Genomic DNA, 23,345 nt, shown 5'->3' with positions numbered 1-23,345 from the left:
GTGGACTATGGATGTGTGTGTGTGGGTGTGTGTGAAGGTGTGGACTGTATGGATGTGTGTGTGGGTGTGTGTGTGAAGGTGTGGACTGTATGGATGTGTGTGTGTGTGTGGGTGTGTGTGTGAAGGTGTGGACTGTATGGATGTGTGTGGGTGTGTGTGAAGGTGTGGACTGTATGGATGTGTGTGGGTGTGTGTGTGAAGGTGTGGACTATGGATGTGTGTGGGTGGGTGTGTGTGAAGGTGTGGACTGTATGGATGTGTGTGGGTGTGTGTGAAGGTGTGGACTGTATGGATGTGTGTGGGTGTGTGTGTGTGAAGGTGTGGACTGTATGGATGTGTGTGTGTGTGGGTGTGTGTGTGAAGGTGTGGACTGTATGGATGTGTGTGGGTGTGTGTGAAGGTGTGGACTGTATGGATGTGTGTGGGTGTGTGTGTGAAGGTGTGGACTGTATGGATGTGTGTGGGTGGGTGTGTGTGAAGGTGTGGACTGTATGGATGTGTGTGGGTGTGTGTGAAGGTGTGGACTGTATGGATGTGTGTGTGTGTGTGTGTGTGAAGGTGTGGACTGTATGGATGTGTGTGGGTGTGTGTGAAGGTGTGGACTGTATGGATGTGTGTGTGTGTGTGGGTGTGTGTGTGAAGGTGTGGACTGTATGGATGTGTGTGTGTGTGTGGGTGTGTGTGTGTGAAGGTGTGGACTGTATAGACGTGTAGGCCTGCAGGTGTGGGTGTGTGTGTGAAGGTGTGGACTGTATGGATGTGTGTGTGTGTAGGTGTGTGTGTGTGAAGGTGTGGACTGTATGGATGTGTGTGTGTGTGGGTGTGTGTGTGTGAAGGTGTGGACTGTATGGATGTGTGTGTGTGGGTGTGTGTGTGTGAAGGTGTGGACTGTATGGATGTGTGTGTGTGGGTGTGTGTGTGAAGGTGTGGACTGTATAGGCGTGTGGGCCTGCAGGTGTGGGTGTGTGTGTGAAGGTGTGGACTGTATAGACGTGTGGGCCTGCAGGTGTGGGTGTGTGTGTGAAGGTGTGGACTGTATAGACGTGTGGGCCTGCAGGTGTGGGTGTGCGCGCACGCCTGCTTTCACGTCGCACTGTGTGCTCGCCAGATCAGGAAACAGCCTGGAGTGAAGGTGCTGGCTGCTCAAAGCCCCTGCAGAGGCTGTGAGGGTAGCAATGGGAGCAGAGTGGGGGGTCCCCACGCCCATCCCAGCCACAGCCTCTCCAGAGCGCCCCCGCTGTGTCCGGCCTTCTTACTCGGAGGTCCTACCAGCCCCATTTTACAAATGCAGAAACAGAGGCTCGGGAAGGGGATGAGTTCCCTGAGGCCACAAGGCCAATTGGAGGCAGGCACTGGTTCTGCTCCCCCACCCGTCTTGGCCAAAGGGCCTCAGTCTCCCCACCCGCAGGAAAGGAAGGGTGCAGTGGCTGGGGGGCGTCTGAGGAGAGGCCCCCTGCCCCACGGGTCCATGCAGGGCCCAGGCTGGCCTGTTACTGTCAAGGCTACAGCTGCTCCCAGGCACCCGCAGTAGCATCGTTCTCATCACACAGGAGAGCCCTCGTCCCGCTCTGGGCCACTCTTTCTGAGGCTCTCACCCAGGCCAGCCCCTCCGCCCCGCCGAGCTCTCTGTGAGGCGATGCTCGGAGCCCACCGTGCCAGGGCCGCCCCAGGCGTAGCACAGCCCTGCCTGCCGCTTGCAAAACTCCTTTTCACCCTCCAAAGCCCCACCCCAAAGCTTCTCTTCCTCCTCCCCAAGACACACACAGCAACAGGAACGTTTATGTCTGCCTCTGCTTCTCTATCCGCTCCCCTGGCCAAGAACAAGAACCTGAAGGCAGGGTCTGGGATGGGGCTCTTTTGGGGACCCTGGGGTCACCCAGCTCAGAGCCAGGGACAGAGAGGCAATAGGGCTCATGGAACAAAGTATGAACCAAGGACCCCTCCTCCAGGAAGCCTCCCTGGCTACACCGAGTCCCATGGGCTGCTGAGGACAAGGCCTGCGTGGGACACAGCTGCCTGCCCCAGCCCTGGTGGCCCTGGAGCTGTGAGAGCTGCCACCACCCCAAGCCCAAGCCCCACTCCGGGCCTGTGGGGGAAGGCGGGCACCCGGCTGCACAGCTGTCAGGCTGGGAACAGAGCGGCCATTCAGGCAGCCCACGTGCCCAGCCCCAAGGACTCCTCTCTCTACCCGAAGCTGGGATGCAAGGGGGTGGCCACCCAGCCCTCCACAGAGGGGACCCAGACTCAGGCTGGGTTCGAGTCCCAGCCTGGCCCCCTGTGAGCCGGGGCAGCTCCAGCTGCTGGTTGCCTCCTCTGAGCCTGTTTTCTCATCTGTAAAATGAGGAAGCTCACAGGTCTGTCTCCTGGGATGGGGACAAGTGCATGAACCGGAGGTCCACTTGGGGATCAAATCTACAACCCCAGAGGCAGGCCAGCCCTGCCTTCACCTGCACAGTCTGCTGAGGCCGTGCCCGAGGGCTGGGGACTCGGCCCACCCCCACAGGCAGGGCCTGCTCCCGCCTGTGAGGGCATCAGCTGGTGCCACTGTGGCCTCACGCCCTGCCGGTGGCTCTGGGGACGAGGCTCTGGGGCCGGCGCCGAGCAGGAGCCGCATCAGGCACCACAGACAATGGGGCTCAGTTTCTGGAAACTTAAGCCCTGGACAGAGCCTTCCACCAGGGGGAATGGTCTTGTCCTCCTGTCCCCTGTGGCCTGGGGAATGCCTGGCCACAGCTGTGCCACCTAGGAAGGGAAGGGCATGGCGTGGCCAGAGCGCTACAGGAGGCGCCACCTCCTCTGCCTTTCTGCGAGGTCACCCCCAAGGCTGCGCGTCCTAGGGTGAACGCCGTGTGAAAGCATGACCTGGCTCAGTTTTTTGTGGCAAAAACCACACTCCTGGAGCTCAGGGTCACACTCGCCTGAGGCCACGTGGGAGCGGGGTGGACTGGGGCCCACCTTCTGCAACCTAAGCTACGTGGCTGTCACCTGCATAGCAAAGGCTCTGAGAAGTTCCGCCAGAAAGAAACCGGCTCTTTTTGCAGCCCGGGGCTTCCAAAGCTCCAGGACCATGTGCCCCCATTGCTGTGTCTTGCTGGGGCACCACGTGGTCTGCAGGAAGCAGGGTGCCATCGAGACCTCCACAGCCGTCCGGCTCCGGCCGCCCTCCCCGGGGCCCCAGGCTCACCCATCAATGATGAGCTGGTCGTAGGGGGCTGGCTTGTCACACACGGGGCACATCCAGGTGGGCTTCTTCTCGTTCATCTGCAGGTAGAAGACGGCGTCGAAGCACTGCAAGTGGGCGCAGGTCTCTGCCCGGCAGGGCACAGAGAGCCGCATTTTCACCAGCTGTGGGGGAGGGGCTGCGTGAGCAGGGCACCCCTCCTGTTGTGCCCGCCTGCCCGGTGCCCCTCACCCCCAGCTCCATCCTGTGGCTTGCTCCAATCACTCATGCCTCAGGAACACGGAGGGGACCAAGACCAGCCTTGCCCCCGCAGGCTCGCGGCCCAGCCAAGCCGCCCCGGGCCCAGGGCCTCCAGGGAGGAAGTACGGTCGCAGTAGAGGGCCTCGAGGAGGGGGCTGTGCCCCAACTCACCGGGCAGATGAGGGACACTCGCACACCGGTGGTGGCGATCTCGCTGTCAGGATCAAGGCGCAGCTTCTCCTTGACTGTGGGGAGGGAACGGAAGACATCGTCAGGAGGGTGGGAACAGCAGGGCGTGGGGCTGTGATTCGCGTTCTCTCCAGCACGGATGTCCACCTCCCAGAACAGGCCCCTGACGAGTCCCGAGCTTCGCTGTGTGGCTCGGGGCCATGACGGATCAGAGAAAGCCGGGTGGCGACCACCATTAGATTTGACCACAACCTGGGCACAGCACAGACCCAGCCAAAGCCCCCACATGGAGATGGCCTACGTGGCCCCCCCCCACCCTGCGTGGGCTGTGACCCGTGGGACTTTTCTGGCAAGTTTCATGCAACACAGCCACCGACAGGGTCATTGCCGTGACTTCATTCTGTCACCGAAGCACCATCCCCAAGGCCACAGCGGGGAATGAGGCAGGGACTCCTTTGGGAGACGGATCCTGGGGCCTCCTGGCTGTGAGCCAGGAAGCGGCTGCCGCCCAGCCCCAGCGCCGCCCCAACGCAGCCCGCACAGCCAGAAGTGTAGCTGCTTCTTTAAAGGAAAAGATGGTGCCCGCCAGCAAGCTGCACGGAACACGGGGAAACATATGTGAAACATGAAGGCTTGGGGGCAGGTGCCGCCCTCCCCTCGACAGGCAGCAGGCCCACAGCCAGAAGGAAACTCATGCAGGGACCCTGGCTGCCCTCCTGATGCTTCTGGGATGCGGCTAAACTCCATCCATGGGTAGCTCAGGAGAGACCCCAGCTCTGGGCCGTGCGGGGCAGACCACCCTGGCCCACAACCCATAGGGCCTGTCTATCCACCACCTGGCCCTCAGCTGCCTGGTGGACCAGTGTTGCTTCCTCCAGGAAGCCACCTGCCCAACTGACTTGGGGTCCAGAGTGATGGTGCCAGCCTGCGCCCCCCCCACTCCCCCCAGCTGTCCTGACGTTCCTCTGCCTGGAAATGCCCCTACCACGCCTTATGGCCTAAACCACCACTTATCTCTGGCCGCTTGGGAGCCACTTCCTCCTTTCTGACCCCCACCCAGCCCCCCGAGCCGGTGTGTGGAGCAGTGGCTCTCCCTTCTCCCGTGGGGACGTGGTGGCAGCCACGTGCTGGCCGACACGGTCTGGCTCCCTCACAGGCTCCCAGCAGCTCTCCTGCTTGAGCCAAGGCTGCCCCAGCCGCTCACTCCTCAGCTGAGTTTTCATCCCTGGATCCCAGCTTTGGCTACCAGGTGCCCAGGTGGACCCTCACGCCTGGCAAAGGGGCAGCTAGGAGGGGATGTAGGTGCCCCTCTGATTTTAAAGCAAACCCTCCCTCCTTCGTGTACAGAGAGACGTGCACAGCAGGAAGGGTTCAAGTGAGGTAAAGGTGAGGACTTCCTAGGTGCAGCAAGAAAGAAATCCAGTGACAGAAAGGCTGAGCCTGGGGCCGGCTGTGGGAAGCGGCAGGAGACCCCTTCAGAGAGGAAGCCTGACCCCGCAGCCCCCAGCACTGCAGGGCTCTGGTCACTGAGGAGTTAAGCCCGGCACCCACTCTGTGGGCCTAGAAGAGGCCTGCCCAGCCCCAGCCTCCTCCCTCAAGTTGGCCATTGTCCCCACAGTCAAGGAAGGTCGGCGGGAGGGTTGAAAAAAGGGCCCTTTGAGGGAAGAGGGAGGTGGGGCGGGGTAACCCAGGTCACAGAACCTTAACTTTGCCACTCTGTGCCTCAGTGTCCCCACTGGTCACACGGGGACATCGCCAGGCCCTCCCTCCCCGAGCCTGGAGGAGCCTGGCCAGGGATGCCGGACTCCGTGGACGGACCCCTCGCCCTCCACGTCCTGCTCTGCAGAGGGGGCGCTGCCGGGTATCTTTCCTGACTTGGAGGGCTGGAGTGCACAAGAGGCTTCACCACGATGGGGCTCGCAGGCCCCTGGCAGTGCCAGCACTGCTCCAGGCTTCTGGACACCCAGGCTAGGAGGTGCCCTTTGGTGGTCAGGAACAGGGACCAGAGGCCCAGGCCTGGCTGTGCCAGGAGGGCAGTGCTCATGTGGAACTCTCTGGCCTGGGTACAGGGGCCTGGGCAGCTAGGAGGGGCAGCTGGAAGACCCTCTGGCCCACATTCTGCCAAGGGGCTGGGGTGGTGCCCAGATTCCACCTGAAAACAGCCACCATTCGGGAAGTGGGTGTGAGCAAACCCGACTGGCCCAGAACCGCCCTCTCCTCAGCCTGGCAGGTGGTCCCAGTCCTCACTCACCCGCCCGACAACCACTCCCAGCTCCAAAGGACTCCAGGTTAGGCCTAGCCTCTCCATAGGACAGGCCTGCAGAGCCCACTGAGGCCTGGGCCCCAAGCATGTGGGGTCCAGAGAGATGCCCAGGTGCCTTCAAGATGGCTCAGATCTATTCTCCTGAAGACAGTGACCACCAGAGAAGGCCATCGACTTTCTGAGGCCACACAGCCGCCAAGCAGGGCTAACTGCTGTATGCTGGCTTTGTGCTGCGCGGCTGCTCGGGGTGGGGACTGATTCGCCTGCCAGTCTTGGCAGGCTTTTATTTTTTTTGAGACGGAGTCTCAGTCTCACACTCTGACCCAGGCTGGAGTGCAGTGGCACGATTTCGGCTCACTGCAAGCTCCGCCTCCTGGGTTCATGCCATTCTCCTGCCTCAGCCTCCCAAGTAGCTGGGACTACAGGCGCCCGCCACCATGCCTGGCTAATTTTTTGTATTTTTAGTAGAGATGGGGTTTCACCATATTAGCCAGGATGGTGTTGATCTCCTGACCCCGTGATCCACCCGCCTTGGCCTCCCCAAGTGCTGGGATTACAGGCGTCAGTCACCATGCCTTGCCGGCAGGCTTTCTTTTAAAATTGCTCTGCGTGTCACTTAAAAAAAAATTGTTTTCATTGTTACAAGTACAAAAGAGACCAGGTGCGAAAGTGGCCAAGACTGTAATCCCAGCACTTTGGGAGATTGAGGCAGGTGCACTGCTTGAGCCCAGGAATTTAAGACCAGCCTGGGCAACACAGCAAGATTCCATCTCTACGAAACATTAAAAAATTAGTTGGGGCCGGGCGCGGTGGCTCACGCCTGTAATCCCAGCACTTTGGGAGGCCAAGGCGAGCGGATCACAAGGTCAGGAGCTCAAGACCATCCTGGCTAACACAGTGAAACCCCTTCTCTACTAAAAATACAAAAAAATTAGCCAGGCACGGTGGCACGTGCCTGTAATCCCAGCTACTCAGGAGGCTGAGGCAGAAGAATTGCTTGAACCCAGGAGGTGGAGGTTTCAGTGAGCCGAGATCGCGCCATTGCACTCCAGCCTGGGCAACAGAGTGAGACTCTGTCTCAAAAAAAAAAAAAAATTAGTTGGGTGTGATGGTGAACACATGTGGGCCCAAGCTACTCAGGAGGCTGAGGCAGGAGGATGGCTTGAGCTCGAGTTAGAGGCTGCAGTGAGCCACGATCCCACCACTGCACTGTAGCCTGGGTGATACAGCGAGACACTCTTTTTTTTTTTTTTTTGAGGTGGAGTTTTGCTCTGCAGCCCAGGCTGGAGTGCAGTGGTGCAATCTCAGCTCACTGCAACCTCTATCTCCCGGAGACCCTGACTCTCTAAAAAAAAAAATTAAAAAAAAAAAAAGATTAAATGAGGCCTCACCAATGTGAGATCAGACCGCCGCCGCCCATCTTCCTCCCACAACAACCGCCTCCATGACCCTCGCTGTCCGTGACCCGCCAGGTCCCGCAGCACCCTTGGCCCCGCTGAGGCAACCAGAAGGGGCTGCTTAGACCACAGCTCCCTCTGTGCTCCTCTCACCCCTCCCGGCCTCTGTGCTGTCCCGGAATGAGGCTCCAGCTCTTTTGCTGCTCGGACCCCTGTGGGCTGGGGCGCCTGGGGCCAGCAACACAAGGTGTGACCTACAAGCCTTTGCACAGCAGCTCCCACTGCCAAGTGCCCCCTCTGCCATCCGTATCCTCCAGAGACCTCCCCAGCCACAGCCGGGGGGCCATGGACCCCCAGAGTGACAGGCGGCCCCTGATCGATCTCCTTCGGGTGTAGGGCCCCCCACTTCACCCAGCACAGGGCAGGTTTCCAGGGTGGACTCGGCACCCCTCGGCCGAGGTGGCCTGAGCTGCTCACCCAGCGCCTTGCACAGCTCCGGGTGCTTCACCCCAATGGTCTTCAGCCTCTGCAGCAGCTCCGACGAGGTCAGCTGCCGTACCAGGTACAGGGCCACCGAGTAGCTCTGGGGACAGAAGGGCGGGGTCAGGGCTGGCAGGCCGGGGCCAGGGCTGGGGGGCAGGGTGGGCACCTGGGCACGCACTCACCTTGCCATAGTTCCCCCAGGTGACGGTGATGCGGTTGGTGGCCGAGGACAGGTACATGAGGTGGGTGAGGTTGATGGGGCGGCACGGCCTCTTGGGCTCCACCCCGGGCTTATTGGAGGGGTAGTAGCCCTGCAAGCAGGTGGGCTGCTCAGCCTCGAGCCAAGAGCGGCTGGGAAATCCAACGGTCCCTACCCTCCCTCTACGCCCCCCAAACTCGTGCAGCAGACGCAGTGGGGCCATGCTCACCGGGACTGAGCAGTAGCTGTGGTTGACCTTCACAGCGATGTTGGGCGGGTACTGGTCCTCCTGAGGGCAGCTGGTATCTGAGTAACAGATTCTGCAACGACAACAGGGACCATGGGGCGGGGAGGGGGCACACAGGAAGGGCTAGGCCGCTGCAGGGATACATGAATGGGAGCCAGGCGGCAGTGATGGGGGCACTGGAGAAGGTGACACGGGGGGGTATCGGGGCCCCCGGGTGTGGCCTGAGTGGGGGTCGGATGGTGGTGTATCCCCAGACAGGGACAGACAGCAGGCGAGGGGAGCTGGGTTCCGCTGTTAGCAGGGGAGACTGAGAAGGGCCTGGGCCAGGACTGGGGGGCGGGGAGGGGTGGGTGGCTGAGGGTCCAGCCCTGGGGTCGCGGGCACACCTGGGCATACCTCAGGACGACCTGCACGGCTTTAACTCCGGGCTGCAGTTCCCTGTGGGTGTGGAGCAAACCAGAGGAAAGGAAAGGAGAGCTGAGTGAGGAGGGCTTGACCCCAGCCCGCCCAACAAGGTGGAGACCGCCACCCCACAAGGCTCCCTCCCCCAGAGCTGGGAAACTGGGGCCCAGGACTCTTTTGTACAGGCTGGGTGAGACAGGAGTGGCTGTGGGGTTAGGAGAGGGGCTGGCCTCCCTGGAAAATGCAAAAGAATCCACAGCAAAACCCTGAACCAGAGAGGGCAGCCAGGTACCTCTCCCTGCGAAGAAACATAGCTAAAACGTGCATTCTAGAATCTAGCAGCTGGCTCACAATGGCAAGAAAACACCCAGTTTGGGAGGTCAAGGCTGGCGGAGCTCTTGAGCCCAGGAATTCGAGACCAGCCTGTGCAATATGGTGAAACTGTCTCTACAAAAAATACAAAAAATTATCCAGGTGTGGTGGTGCACACCTGTGGTCCCAGCTGCTTGGAGGCTGAGGCAGGAGGATCATCTGAACCCATGGAGGCAGAGGCTGCAGTGAGCTATGATTGCACCACTGCGCTCCAGCCTGGGTAACAAAGAGAAACACTCTCCAAAAAAAAAAAAAAACAAAAAAACCCAGTAACACCTGAGGATAAACTTTAACAAGAAACGCCCCCAGAAGAAGAGGAAAAAGTCTATCTACCCAAAGACGCATCCGTGGATGTTCACAGCAGAACTGACCACGACAGCCACAAACTAGCAGCATCCTGAGTGTCCTTCCATAGACCGAAGGACCAACACGCACGGGACGCGACCCAGTCACGGAAAGGAGCCAGGCTCAGACCCAGGCCTCGGCACAGGTGCACCATGAGGACGTCCCGCCCAGTGAGAGATGCCAGACACGAAAGGACACACAAGGCAGGTGGCTCACGACAGTAACCCCAGCACTTTGGGAGGCGGAGGTGGGTGGGTCACCTGAGGTCAGGAGTTCGAGACAAGCCTGGGCAACATGGTGAAACCTCGTCTCTACTAAAAATACAAAAATTAGGCCAGGCGCGGTGGTTCACGCCTGTAATCCCAGCACTTGGGGAGGCCGAGGCGGGCGGATCACAAGGCCAGGAGATCGAGACCCTCCTGGCTATCACGGTGAAACCCTGTCTCTACTAAAAATACAAAAAAAAAAAAAAAAATCAGCCAGGCGTGGTGGCAGGCGCCTGTAGTCCCAGCTACTCGGGAGGCTGAGGCAGGAGAATGGTGTGAACCCAGGAGGCGGAGCTTGCAGTGAGCCAAGATCGCGCCACTGCACTCCAGCCTGGGCGTCAGAGCGTGACTCCGTCTCAAAAAAAAAAAAAATACAAATATTAGCTGAGCGTGGTGGTGCATGCCTGTAATCCTACCTACTCAGAGGTCTGGGGCAAGAGAATCACTTGAACCTGGGAGGCGGAGATTGCAGTGAGCTGAGATCGCGACACTGCACTCCAGCCTGGGCGACAGAGTGAGATTCTGTCTCAAATAATAATAATAAACGAAAGCCACACAGTATGTGATTCCACTTCTACGAAATGTCCAGGACAGGCCCATTTACAGACAGGAGGGGATGCGTGGGGGCCAGTGGATGAAGGGTGGCAGCTGCTGGGGATAGACACAACTGCTCTGAGACTAGGCAGTGGTGGGAGCTGCGCTACCTACTGATCCACAAGAACCCACTCGATGACACCCTTAAAAATTGTATATTCTATGGTATGCAAATCATATCTCAATGTAAGAAAAAGAAATGTGGGATGGGCAGGGTGGCTCATGCCTGTAATCCCAGCACTTTGGGAGGCAGAGGTGGGGTGGATCACATGGTCAAGAGATTGAGATCATCCTGGCCAACATGGTGAAACCCTGTCTCTACTAAAAACACAAAAATTAGCCAGGCGTGGTGGTGCGCACCTGTAGTCCCAGCTACTCGGGAGGCTGAGTCAGGAGAATCGCTTGAACCTGGGAGGCAGAAGTTGCAGTGAGCCGACATCACGCCACTGCACTCCAGCCTGGCGACAGAGCGACTTCATCTCAAAAAAAAAAAAAAAAAAAAGAGAAAGAAAAAGAAATGTCCAGAAGCTTTCTGAGGAGAAAACCAAACTCATTTTTTTTTTTTTTTTTTTTTGAGACGGAGTCTCCCTTTGTTGCCCAGGCTGGAGTGCAGTGGCGGGATCTCGGCTCACTGCAAGCTCCGCCTCCCGGGTTCATGCCATTCTCCTGCCTCAGCCTCCCGAGTAGCTGGGACTACAGGCGCCCGCCACCACACCCAGCTAATTTTTTTGTATGTTTGGCAGAGACGGGGTTTCACTGTGTTAGCCAAGATGGTCTTGATCTTCTGACCTCGTGATCCACCTGCCTCGCCCTCCCAAAGGGCTGGGATTACAGTTGTGAGCCACCGAGCCCAGCCCAAACTGATTTTATACTGTGTGGCTGGCTCTGAGCACCTGCAGCAGGGACCCAGTGCAGGTGGAGGCTGTGCTGACCCAGGTACACAGACAAGGAAGATGAGGCTGAGGAAGACGAGGTCGCCACCTTGTGTCACCCAGGCAGAGAGGCCTCCGTGGCCAAGCCTGGCTCGGCTGGATCTGAACCCTTACTAGGTGTGAGGGCCAGGCTGGGAGGCCCCAGGAACCTGGCCCCACAGCAGGTGGGGGCGGTGGGTCTGAAGCGGCTGGGCATGAGAAGTCGGGCATTAAATGGGGGCGCCCAGCCCAGCCCTGCCATGGACTCAGGGGTGACCTGGGCAAATTACCTCCCCTGTCCTGAGGGCCTAGCACCCACCATTATCCTGCCCAGCAGGAATCTGTCTCAGCTGGAGGCAGGACAGCCTTGGCGAGACTGAGGGAGGAGCAGAGCGCAGGGCAGCCACATTGGCCCCTCACCTGCTACAGTTCGACTGTCCTCATCTGAGGGCGACCCTGCCCCAGGCAACACCGGGCTGTGTCTGGGGACATCTGTGGTTGTCAGGGTTAGGGGTGTTCCTGGCACAGAGCAGGTGGAGGCCAGGGACGCTGCTCAGCAGCCTGCAGTCCCCAGGACGGCCCCACCGAGGGAACCATCCCACCTCACTATCCACGGTGCAGAGGGGGATACCCCGTGTTCATTATATAACTGGGAAAAAACCTGACTTCCGCCGGGCGCGGTGGCTCACGCCTGTAACCCCAGCACTCTGGGAGGCTGAGGTGGGTGAATCACCTGAGTCAGGAGTTCGAGACCAGCCTGACCAACATGGCAAAACCCCGTCTCTACTAAAATTACAAGATTAGCCGGGCGTGGTAGCGGGCGCCTGTAATCCCAGCTACTTGGGAGGCTGAAGCAGGAGAATCGCTTGAATCCAGGAGGTGGAGGTTGCAGGAAGCCAAAATTGCGCCACTGCACTCCAGCCTGGAAGCCTGGATAACAAGAGCCACACTGAGTCTCAAAAAAACAAAAACAAAAACAAAAACAAAAAACACCTGACTTAACTTCCTGCTCATGCTGGACACCAGAATAAATTCCTGATAAGGCGGGCGGTGTAAACCGGGGACCCCCAGCTCCTGCGATTCACCTCCTTTCTCCCCCTCCAATTCAGGGTGTGGATTTCAATGTATGCAGCCTTCTGGGACCTCAGCAGGGCAGAGGATCATGGGACGCAGAATCTCTTGGGGGTATGTGGAATCCCCTAACCCAGGGAGGTCTCGCCCGGGTTATCCTGCCCTAGGGGACACTGGACAATGTCTGGGGACATCCGTGGTTGTCACAACAGGGGCGTGTTCTTGGCATGGAGTGGGTGGAGGCGAGGAATGCTCCTCCTCCGCACCCTGCAATGCCCAGGATGGGCCCAGGAGGGCAAGACCGTGTTAAAAGGGGACAGTGAGTCCGCCTCTCTCTAGCGGGCTGCAGGGCACAGGCAGTGGGCACACAGCCCAGCACCTGAGACCCAGGATGGGGTTTTCTGGAAGGAAGCAAACCCGGCCACTGCCTTGCAGCACGGTTCTGGACTGAGCCCGAGCGAGGTCTGCAGTGGATGTGGCTGCCAGCTATCCCCAGTGAGCCCAGGAGAAAGTGGGTGGGTGGGCGGCGGGGTGCTGGGCTGGGGGAGGTGCCGCACACCTGGAGTTCCGGATCAACTCCACCTGTCTTGGCGTCAATGCGAAGATGCATGGGCTCTCCTGAAGCTTCTCGTTGTTCTGTGGGACTGAAGACAAACACGGGGTCAGGGGCATGTCTGGTCCCTGGCAGGTCCCCCGAGCCCAGTCGCTTTTCCCAGCCTGCGCCTCTTCAGACCAGGAAACAGGAAATGGGAAGTTGGCCGGACAGATATGTGGGGCAGAGGTGGGGGCCGCCCAGGAAGGAGGATGAGGGAGGACTCCTGCCCGTCCCCTTCTCGGGGCCGCTCACCACGGCCTGTGTCCTGTTGAGGGCCACTCAGAGAGCTGGGTGACCTTCGCAGCCTGTGGGATGCAGGCGTCTACTTAGGAAAACTGAAAAGTGCCGAGCTGCCTGGCGGGGAGAGCTGGACCCAGCCAGGCCAGCAGGACACTGCCATACCTCCTCCCTCCTGAGCACAAACCGGACCCGGCCCTTGCTCTCCTCATGCCTGCAGGGTGGCCACGTCACCTGGACAGAGGTGGTGCCGGGGGTACTGACGGGATGAAGGCCATGGTGCTCATAAGCCTGGGCCCTACCCTCTTACTTAGAACTGGACTGACAAGCAGAGGCGCAGTCAGAAAACATTGGTTTTTGTTTGTTTTGTTTTGTTTTGGAAATGGAGTCTTACCCTGTTGCCCAGGCTGGAGTGCAATGGCACGATCTTGGCTCACTGTAACCTCCGTCTCCCGGGTTTAAGCGATTCTCCTGCCTCAACCTCCGGAATAGCCACCACGCCCAGCTAATTTTTGTATTTTTAGTAGAGATGGGATTTCGCCGTGTTGGCCAGGCTGGTTTCGAACTCGTGACCTCAGGTGATCTGCCCATCTCAAAATCTCAAAATGCTGGGATTACAGGCATGAGCCACTGCGCCCAGCCAGCCCCATTTTTTTTTTTTTTTTTTTGAGACTTTGTTTCACTCTTGTTGCCCAGGCTGGAGTACAATAGCACAATCTCAGCTCACCGCAACCTCCACCTCCTGTGTTCAAGCGATCCTCCTGCCTCAGCCTCCCAAAGTAGCTGGGATTACAGGCGTGAGCCACCACGCACGGCTAATTTTGTATTTTTAGTAGAGGCAGGGTTTCTCCATGTTGGCCAGGCTGCTCTCGAACTCCCGACCTCAGGTGATCTGCCCGCCTCGGCCTCCCAAAGTGCTGGGATTATAGATATGAGCCATGGTGCCTGGCTGCCGCATCTCTTAAAAAAAACAGCAGGGTGTGGTGTCTCAAAAAAAAAAATTAGCCAGGCGTGGTTCGGGCACCTGTAATCTCAGCTACTTGGGAGGCTGAGGCAGGAGAATTGTTTGAAGCTGAGAGGCAGAGGTTGCAGTGAGTGGAGATCACACCACTGCCTGGGCGACAGAGCGAGACTGTTTCCAAAAAAAAACCCAAAAAAACAAAAACAAAAACAAAAACAAACGGCCGTGCACGGTGGCTCACGCCTGTAATCCCAGCACTTTGGGAGGCCGAGGCGGGTGGATCACGACGTCAGGAGATCGAGACCATCCTGGCTAACACGGTGAAACCCCATCTCTACTAAAAATACAAAAAATTAGCCAGGCGTAGTGGCAGGCGCCTGTAGTCCCAGCTACAAGGGAGGCGGAGCTTGCAGTGAGCCAAGATCGTGCCACTGCACTGCAGCCTGGGCTACAGAGCGAGACTCTGTCTCAAAAAAAAAAAACAAAACCAAAAACAACAACAAGAAGAAAACAAACAAACAAAACTCTAGCTGAACAATAAAAAGACAGTGAGAACACAAACTACCAATATCAGAAATGAAAGAACAATAGTGCAGACCCTACAGCTTTTCAGTTCAATAGGGGAATAAAAGGTGAAACTTTATACCAATGAATCTGACAACTTAGCGACATGGACAAATTCTCCCAAAGATGCAAATTACCAAAACGGGTACCAAAAGATACAGGAAGTTTGAAAAGCTCTTTACCTGTTAAGGAATTTGGATCCATAATTAAAACCTTTTCTGAAGACTGCAGGTCCAGATTGGGCGTAGTGGTTCATGCCCGTAATCCCAGCACTTTGGGGGCTGAGGTGGGCAGATCGCTTGAGCCCAGGAGTTTGAGGCCAGCCTGGGCAACAAAGTGAGACCTTGTCTCTACAAAAAATTTTTAAATTAGCCAGGTGTGGAGGTGCGCACCATCTGTAGTCCCAGCTACTTTGGAGGCTGAGGCAGGAGGATTGCTTGAACCCAGGAAGGGGAGGCTGCAGTGAGCCATGATCGTGCCACTGCACTCCAGCCTGGGCAACAGAACCAGACCCCATCTCAAAAAAAAGAAAAAGAAATTGCAGGTCCATACTGGTGAATTCTATAAAACGTTTTGGAAAGAAACCACATAAACTGTACATAAACTCTTTCAAAAAACAGAGAAGGAAAGAATACTTCTTATTTTACAACGCCAGCATAACTCTGATACCAGAACCTCACAACTCAGCGTCAAGGAAGGAAAATTACCAATAAATACCCCTCATGAACACAGATGTAAAATCCTCCACAAAATATCAGCCAGTATTTCAGGCCCCTGCAATTTGTGTAGAAATCCAAGGCGGGTTTAAATCCTCTCTACACACCCAGGTCAGGTGCGGTGGCTCATGCCTGGAATCCCAGCACTGTGGAGGCGAGGCGGGTGGATCACTTGAGGTCAGGAGTTCAAGACCAGCCTGGACAATATGGTAACCCCATCTCTACTAAAACTACAAAAATTAGCCAGGCATGGTGACACACACCTGTAATCCCAGCTACTCGGGAGGCTGAGGAGAATCGCTTAAACCCAGAAGGCGGAGGTTGCAGTGAGCCGAGATTGCATAACTGCACTCCAGCCTGGGTGACAGAGTGAGGCTCCGTATCAATAATATAAAATGAGGTAAAATAAAATAAAATATCTCTCTACACATCCACTAGCATGGCTAAAATGAAAAGACTGGCAATTCTAAGAGGTGGTGAAGGTGTAGAGCAATCAGAACTCTCTGCTGGTGGGGTTATAAGACAGTACAATCACTCTGGGAAACTGCCCTTATAAAGGTAAGCACAGACCTACCCTATCACCCAGGAATCCCACTGCAAAGTATTTTCCCTCAATAAATGGAAACGTGTTCAAAGAAACTTGCAGGCCGGCCACAGCGGCTCTCATGCCTGTAATCCCAACACTTCAGGAGGCCAAGGTAGGAGCACCGCTTTAGCACAGGAGTTGGAGACCAGCCCGGGCAACATAGTGAGACCTTGTCTCTAAAGAAAGTTTTTAAATAACCCTGAGCCAGGTGTGCTGGTGTGCAGCTGTCATTCCCGCTACTTAGGAGGCTGAGGTGGGAGGATTGCTTGGGCTCAGAAGTTCGAGACCAGCCTGGGCAACATAGCAAGACTGTGTCTACATTAAAAAATATATTTAGATACAAAGCAAAACGCTGAGCAGCGTGCACGTCCTGCTATTGCTTGTGTAATGAAAATGAAGGGAAGGCATCTGAGTAAACACCTATTTGTTTATAAGTGTAAAAAATATCGGAGGAGTGTGGGGGAGCGAGAATCTGGCCACAATGGCAACCTTGGAGCGGCCAGGAGACGAGATGACGAGATGACAGGCAAGCCCTTTAGAACACGGATGGAGAACTGCCCCTGGTAAAGGCTGGAGCTCATCAGCTTCGCAGGCTATGTCTGTGCTCCCAGGTGCTCCCAGGACGGCAGTGCACACAGTGGTGTGGCCTGCACCCACGACAGGGCCTTTACAAGAACCGGAGCCGTGGGATCGGACCTCAACTACCGGCACTATCTTGGAACTCTCTCAATCAAAACCCACGAGAGGCCGGGTGCGGTGGCTCACGCCTGTAATCCCAGCACTTTGGGAGGCCGAGGCAGGCGGATCATGAGGTCAGGAGATTGAGACCATCCTGGCTAACACGGTGAAACCCCGTCTCTACTAAAAATACAAAAAATTAGCCAGGCATGGTGGCGGGTGCCTGTGGTCCCAGCTACTTGGGAGGCTGAGGCAGGAGAATGGCGTGAACCCGGGAGGCAGAGCTTGCAGTGAGCTGAGATCCCGCCACTGCACTCCAGCCTGGGCGACAGAGTGAGACTCCACTTCAAAAAAAAAAAAAAAAAAAAAAAAAAAAAAAAAAAGGCCAGACTCCCTGGGCTCGGCTCCCAGCCCTGCCAGGGCCTCTGTGGCTTGAGCCTGCATGTCCGGCCCATGCTGACCCGTTTCTTCGGGGACTGGTGCCGGGTCTGTGGCTGGCCCTCAGGAAGAGGGTGCTGCCACAGCCGGTTCCCATTTATATGCTGAAGGCACAGCCAGTCTCTGCAGAGGTGATGGGCTGTGGAGTCCCGGCTGGGCCCCTGAGGAAGGCTACCTAATTGGGAGGGGAGCACACAGGCCACCTGCAGACGCGCCCAGGTCTGCCCTGAGTGCCAGGGGAGCAATGGTTCATAGGCAGGGAGGCCGCACAGAAGCCGACACCTGAGCTGGGCCTTGAGCTTCCAGGCTGGGTTGGAGGTGAAAACACAGACACCCCAGCCCTCAGTGTCTCAGGAGGAGGTAGGGAAGAAGGGAAGGTCCCCACCAGGCAGCAAGGGAGCCACCCAGCTGGCCAGGGATCGTTGCCAGCCCATGACCGGGGCAGACAGGGCCCAGTCATTGAAGAACAAGACTCTGGGGTCCCTGCCCTGGGAGGGCTCCTCCCTCTGGGGGAGACCGGGCTGTGCTTCTCTGCTGGGGGCCCAGGAGGTGCCCTGTGCTCTGACTGCTCTGCTGTGCCACTGGCCCCGGGCCACTCACGGATCCCCCCAAACACCCGGCCCCCCCATGCTGGGGAAGGGGCTGTGGGGTCTCCCTCAAACCTGCCCTTCTGCCCTCGGGGTCAGCTGTTTGGGGCCAGAAACCCAGGTGGCATCCATGAAGCCCCCGTCTCTGCTGTCCTGCAAACATCGACTCCCTCAGCCAGTCCTGTCACCTCTGTTTTCAAATCCCACCCAGTGCAGACGCCTGCCCCCAGCTCTGCTGGTCTCAGCAGCCAGAGCCCGCTCCCTGGGCTGGCTCCGCAGGAGACCCCTGACCCTCAGCACCCCTGCTCAGGGCCACACACACCCTGGCGCACACATGGCCACCACCCTGGCCTCCTGTTTGGGCCCCACCAGCCATGCTGCCTCAGGGCCTCCGCACCTGCCATTCCCTCTTCTGGAACCTTCCTCCCCCGACCAGCCTCATGGCCCTATATTTGTCTCTGTACAAATGTCACCAGAAGGAAAGCCTTCGCTGAGCACCTCATTTAAAAACCGCACCCCCCACCACCTCACTTTTCTCCAAACCTTCTCCTCCCAAGGATCGACTCAGTTTCCCTACATCACTCTGCTGCTCCTTCTTGTTGGGCCACTGAAGCATGAAGTTCCCCGAGGAGGAGATGGTTTCCTGGGCTGCCCAGCATCCAAGGGCCACAGGACCAAGGCACGGGCACCACTGAACCAGATGCACCTTTGGGGCCAGGTGCAAGATCGGGTGACCACAGGGGCCTTGCCAGGCAGAGCCGGTTCTGGGATGCAGTGCTCGGCCAGGCCCTCCAGCCCGGGCACGAAAAGCAGCCCCTGGGCCCAATCCAAGAGCCCAACAAGAAGGGCCCAGCCGTTGGCTCCACCCAAGGCTGCCAGGGAGCCTCACGAGATGCTGCTGACGATGAATATTTAACGCTGTGAGCAGATGCTCACAGTATGGGGGGTGGTTATAAAATAGCAGCCAGGACACAGCCACACATTCCTACAATCACATATGCAAAGGGAGAATGAGGCAAGCACTGGCCCGGTGTACCAAAGCGGCCCACTTGGGCAGCAGGGCGCTGGCCGGACTGCTCTGCTGTTGACTCCAGTTTTCTAGGACAAGTGCATAATTGTACAAGTTTAAATAGAAATGAAACACAGGCAGTTTTTAAAAGGCTGATCGGGGCCCGGCCTGGTGGCTCACGCCTATAATCCCAGCACTTTGGGAGGCCGAGGCAGGTGGATCACTTGAGGTTAGGAATTCAAGACAAGCCTCGTCAACATGACAAAACCCCGTCTCCATTAAAAATACAAAAAATTAGACTGGGCGCAGTGGCTCACGCCTGTAACCCCAACACTTTGGGAGGCCAAGGTGGGTGGATCACCTGAGGTCAGTAGTTCAAGACTAGCCTGGCCAAGATGGTGAAACCTCGTCTCTACTAAAAGTACATAAAATTAGCTGGGTGTGGTGGTGCGTGCCTGTAATCTCAGTTACTTGGGAGGCTGAGGCAGGAGAATCGCTTGAAGCCAGGAGGCTGTAGTGAGCCAAGATCGCACCACTGCACTCCAGCACAGGCGACAGTCAGACTCCATCTCAAAAAAACAAACAAACAAACAAACAAAAAAAGCTGATCGGATGGGACCATTCCCCCTCCAGCTGGCCCGTGTGCTGGCCCCCTCCCCAGGCTGTCCCCTCCCCGGCACATACAAGTTCTCTAACTCCCGGACCCACCCTGTCCAGCTAAGAGCTACCAGCACTGATTCCCCACCCCAGGTCCCCCAGATCAAGAGCAGAGGCAGCATCGTCAGGTATGAGGGACACAGGGGGCACTGTCCTGGAGGGGCGGGGAATAGGTGCCCCTGGCTAGGCACAGGGGTGATGTTGACCACTCTACCCATCAGTGAGAACATTCACGGGCTGCCATGGGAGGGGGACCAGTGGGCAGGAAGCAGAGCAGGAGGCTGCAGCCAGCGGGCAGGTTGGGGAGCTGGGCTGGGCTGGGCAGGGCAGGGGGCGACAGGGGATGGGAGAAGGACTAGCAGGACATGGGGGTGGCTGCCGGAAGCCCCCCATCTGGTAGCGGTGGGCCCATCCCTCCTCTTCAACCTGAAGGCCAAGACCTAGGGCAGAGCTGGCAGAGTCCCCCTGTTCCCCAACCACAGGTATGGGAAGTGCCAGGGGGCTGAGTGGGTCAGACTACCCCACACATGGGACAGCGACACAGGACGCTCCATGCCCATCCAGGCCCCCAGTATGCAGACAGACAGATGGTGGGCCTGGGCGGGCAGCAGGCCTGGCTGTGGAAGGCAGACAGCCACTCGCCTCCTGGACTTCAGTTTCCTCACTGACCCCAAAAATCATACCAGAACCTCAGGGGCGCTGCAGCCCTCAGGGCAAGGAGGGTAGCCCCCAGCCTTCCCCGGGCCCACCATTCTCGGGTTCCAGCCTCTACCGCCCGCGCCCAGGCTACTGCGTCCCTCCTCCTGGGCGCACCACATTCTGGCCACAATGGACGCCATTCAGCCCCATGAATGAGCCCTCTCTGGCCATCAGCCTCTGCCCTCGCTGCCCTCTGCCTGGAATACGCTCCCCTGCCCCCTCCTCTCTGCCTGGCTTCTTGAGAGTCACCATCGGGTCTGGACTGGAATGCTGCTGCCTCCAGGAAGCCTTCCTGACTGCTACCTCCTCACAAATGTAGAGTAAATGGCTCCTGCTACTGACAGCTGCCCCTGAAAGCCCTCTGTCTGCCATGAGACTTATCACCTGGCACTTCTGTGCTGCACCTGAGCAGGGACCATGCTACCTTGCTGTGGCCTGGGCAATGCTGGCCCAAGGGCTTCAGAGGCTGAAGGGCGCACATGCCTATACACAGCACAGCAGACCGGCGGCTCTTGGCTGGTGCCAGGGCTATCTGCCTCTGGGGGCATCTGGAGCCATGGTGACAGGGGCTCCACTCTGCACAGCAGGTGGGCGGGCAGGCAGATTCCTTGGGGTGCCCGCTGCGAGCCAAGGCCCTAGAGGAGCAGCTCTGTGCCCGGCCAGCATGTGTCCTTCCTTCCGCCCCACATCTCCTGACAGCCTCTCTTCCCAAGTACCCCGACAGGAGGGTCAGGCCCCTAGCCAGACTCCCCAGGTGGCACAGGCTGGGAAGGGGTGGAGCAGGCTTCCTTGCTGAGAGGCAGGACAGGGTTCCCAGCCTGCACGAGGTCCAGGCCAGAGCCTCTGCTCAGGAGCAGGACCCAGTCGGCTCGGGAGGAGGGAAGGCAGGCCGCTGTGCGACCTTGGGCCGTTCTCCGCACTGTTCTGGGTGCCAGCCCCATCCCCACACACAGCACCTCCCACTGGAGCTGATCATCTACAGCCTGAGGCCCCTGCAGCCTGCTCTGCGGCTCTGTCACCCCCTCCCCCAGCCCAGCATTCCGCGCCGCGTGATTTATGGCTCCTGTCCGCCTGGCGCGGTCTCCATCCTGGAGCCGGCCGGCGGCTATTCCGGGGAAACAGACCAAGAGCAGTGGGCCTCACGCTGCACGGTGGGTCACAGCCAGAGGCGGGAGCGAGGGAGAAGCCGGTGGAACTGGGTCCTCCGGAGGTGGCCCCCGGGCAAGGCCAGCACCACAGAGTACACCCTGGGGAGCGACACAGCCCAGGGTCAGGGCGGACGGATGGCATCTCAGGTCCTAAAACCATGGGGACCACTGCTTCGGGGCCAGGGTCTATTCTCCAGGAAACCTCTGAGGACCGAGGCGGCCCCCAGGGGGTCCCCCAAGAGCACGGAATTCAGGAAAGGAGGTTCACCTGGCGCCTGAGATGGAGAGGGAGCCAGTGGGAAAGAGAGGCAGGGTGGGGATGGCCTCTTTGTTCTGAGCCGCCAGCACAGTCACACTGGTGTAGACAGGGGAGCAGGCTCTCCCGGAGATCAGGTGACCGGGGTCCCTGTTGGCTCAGGGCACAGCGATGTATTGTGGGACGGAGCTACTGGTCCCCGTGCAGGAAGGAAGCTGGTCAGCCCCGTCCCCCGCCCTGGACCAAACCTGCCCTGCCGCTCCCAGGAAAGCCCAGTCTCCCTGTGATGCAGGTCCTTCCCAAGGCCCAACCTTCAGAGACAGCTAGCTCTGCCCAAGAACCTGGCAGAGGTAACCGCTTCCCTCAAGAGAGCGCAAAGGCTGGGAAAGTCAGTCCAATGGAACTCAGGCCAAGGCCCTGAGTCCCCCAGGACAGGTGCCGCTGGGCCAACCTGCTCCCCAGGAGGCTGCTGCTAGACACCTCCTGCAAGAGAAAAAAGGTGGAGGCGGAGCCTCACTTGGAAGGCGGAGCCTCAGGCTGGAGGGAGGAGCCTCGGCTGCCGCAGGAACCACCGACAGCACCTTCCTCCCTCCTCCACTTCCTCCATCCTCACCTGGAAGCACAGCCCCTCCAGCCTAACCTCACTAAGTCTCAGGGCTGTAGGTGGGAGGGGAAAGGCGGCCAGTTCCCCTTCCCCCTACCCCCATCAATGCTGCTTCCCAGGGCAGGGGAGAGGGGGCCAGCTGGCACCCAGTGGACTGAAGCGTGCCAGAGAAGGGCCCTCAGGCCACAGCAGGGGCCAGGCAGGTTGCTGGGTCAGCAGGGTGGGAGGGGGCGTGCACAGGGCTTCTGAACCTCGTGGCCTTGGTCCTGTTCCCTGCTGCGTGCCCACGCCTGGTGCCCATCACGCACCCACCCAGCAGGCGCTCCGACGTTTACTGTGCGAAGGAAAGAGTGGGGGCAGGGGAGGGGAGGCAGCAAGAAGAGACGGAGAGACCTCCAGGCATACAGAGGACCTGGTGATATCTGAGCGCCTCGAGGCACAGGTCCGCAAAAGGCCCAGGACGTTCCGCTCCCTATCTGGGAGTCCCAGAGGCTGCACACTCTCTCTGCCCTGGGGGCTGGGGCTGCTCAGGCCTCCCTGGCCCTGAGCTCAGAGCTATGGCTGAGGCAGAGACTGGGCTCAATACCCATCTGCAGCCTGAATGGTCACGGCTGCTAGGGAGGCATCAGGGGCCTGTCCACACTGCTGTGGGCTATGAGGTCCTGACACACAGTTCCTGCTCAGTCAGTGCTTGCAGACAAAGACACGAGAGAGAGAAGCGTGGAGCCCAGCACCCCTCCTCCGCCTGGGATTGCCCTGAACCCCCAGCACACCCGGTGCGCACAGCCTGGCAGTGACCTGAGCCCGCTGACCAAGGCCACTCCTGCAGGCTGCCAGCGAGGAACCAGAGCCTGGGGGAAGGATGCCACTGGCCAGCCCCCTTTCCATGGGGAATAAGCAGGGAAACCAGGCTCCCAGGTGGCCCTAGTCACCCCTGGCCCTGGCAATCACAGCCTGGTGTGGTCCCTGCATGTGTCACAGAGTCTGTGTGAGCAATGGACTCTGTGGGAGAGATGGCGAGGCGTGTCCGAGGTTGGGTTATAAAAAGGGCTCCAGCTCCCAGCTTGGAGGTGCACACTCGCTACCCTAGGGTGAGGGAGCCACCAGGCTGAGGACGCCCAGGCAACTCGTGCAGGAGTCCACACCATGAGGACCTGGGGACTGTGGCCAAAAGCCGGAGAGGAGCTGAGGCCTGCCAGCCACCACACAAGGATGTGGCTGCTCCAGCCCTGGTCGAGCCTCCAGATGAGGTGGCTCCAGCCTGACTGAGCCTCATGAGAGCCCCCAAGCCCCAACGCCCCGCAACACAGCTCACAGGTTCCTGAGAGCTAACAGACGCCCACTGCTTCCAGTGGCTCCATTTCGGGGTAACTTGTAACACAGCAAGGGGTGACCAATATCAAAGATGGTCCCTTTGCTTCCGAGGAAGGACACCCCTGGCCACCGTGGC

The 23,345-nt window shown here is 58.5% G+C and overlaps 1 protein-coding gene across 1 annotated transcript in view; it reads right to left on the bottom strand.

Moving 5' to 3' along the window:
* The window catches only part of PIAS4 (protein inhibitor of activated STAT 4), a 38,148-nt gene that overhangs the window by 9,396 nt on the left and 5,407 nt on the right, over window positions 1-23,345 (bottom strand). Inside the window, exons 3-9 of the mRNA XM_024237982.2 lie at window positions 12,720-12,804; window positions 8,596-8,637; window positions 8,182-8,272; window positions 7,936-8,064; window positions 7,748-7,853; window positions 3,593-3,666; window positions 3,185-3,345 (exon numbers count right to left, since the gene is read on the bottom strand). Of these exons, the coding sequence (XP_024093750.1) occupies window positions 3,185-3,345; window positions 3,593-3,666; window positions 7,748-7,853; window positions 7,936-8,064; window positions 8,182-8,272; window positions 8,596-8,637; window positions 12,720-12,804 (688 nt within the window). The remainder of the gene's footprint in view (window positions 1-3,184; window positions 3,346-3,592; window positions 3,667-7,747; window positions 7,854-7,935; window positions 8,065-8,181; window positions 8,273-8,595; window positions 8,638-12,719; window positions 12,805-23,345) is intronic.

This window comes from Pongo abelii, chromosome 20 (assembly GCF_028885655.2).
Source record: "Pongo abelii isolate AG06213 chromosome 20, NHGRI_mPonAbe1-v2.0_pri, whole genome shotgun sequence".
In the NCBI taxonomy this organism is placed as follows: domain Eukaryota; kingdom Metazoa; phylum Chordata; class Mammalia; order Primates; family Hominidae; genus Pongo; species Pongo abelii.
Note: the sequence above shows the minus strand (reverse complement) of the source record. Positions and strands in the feature narration are given on the sequence as shown.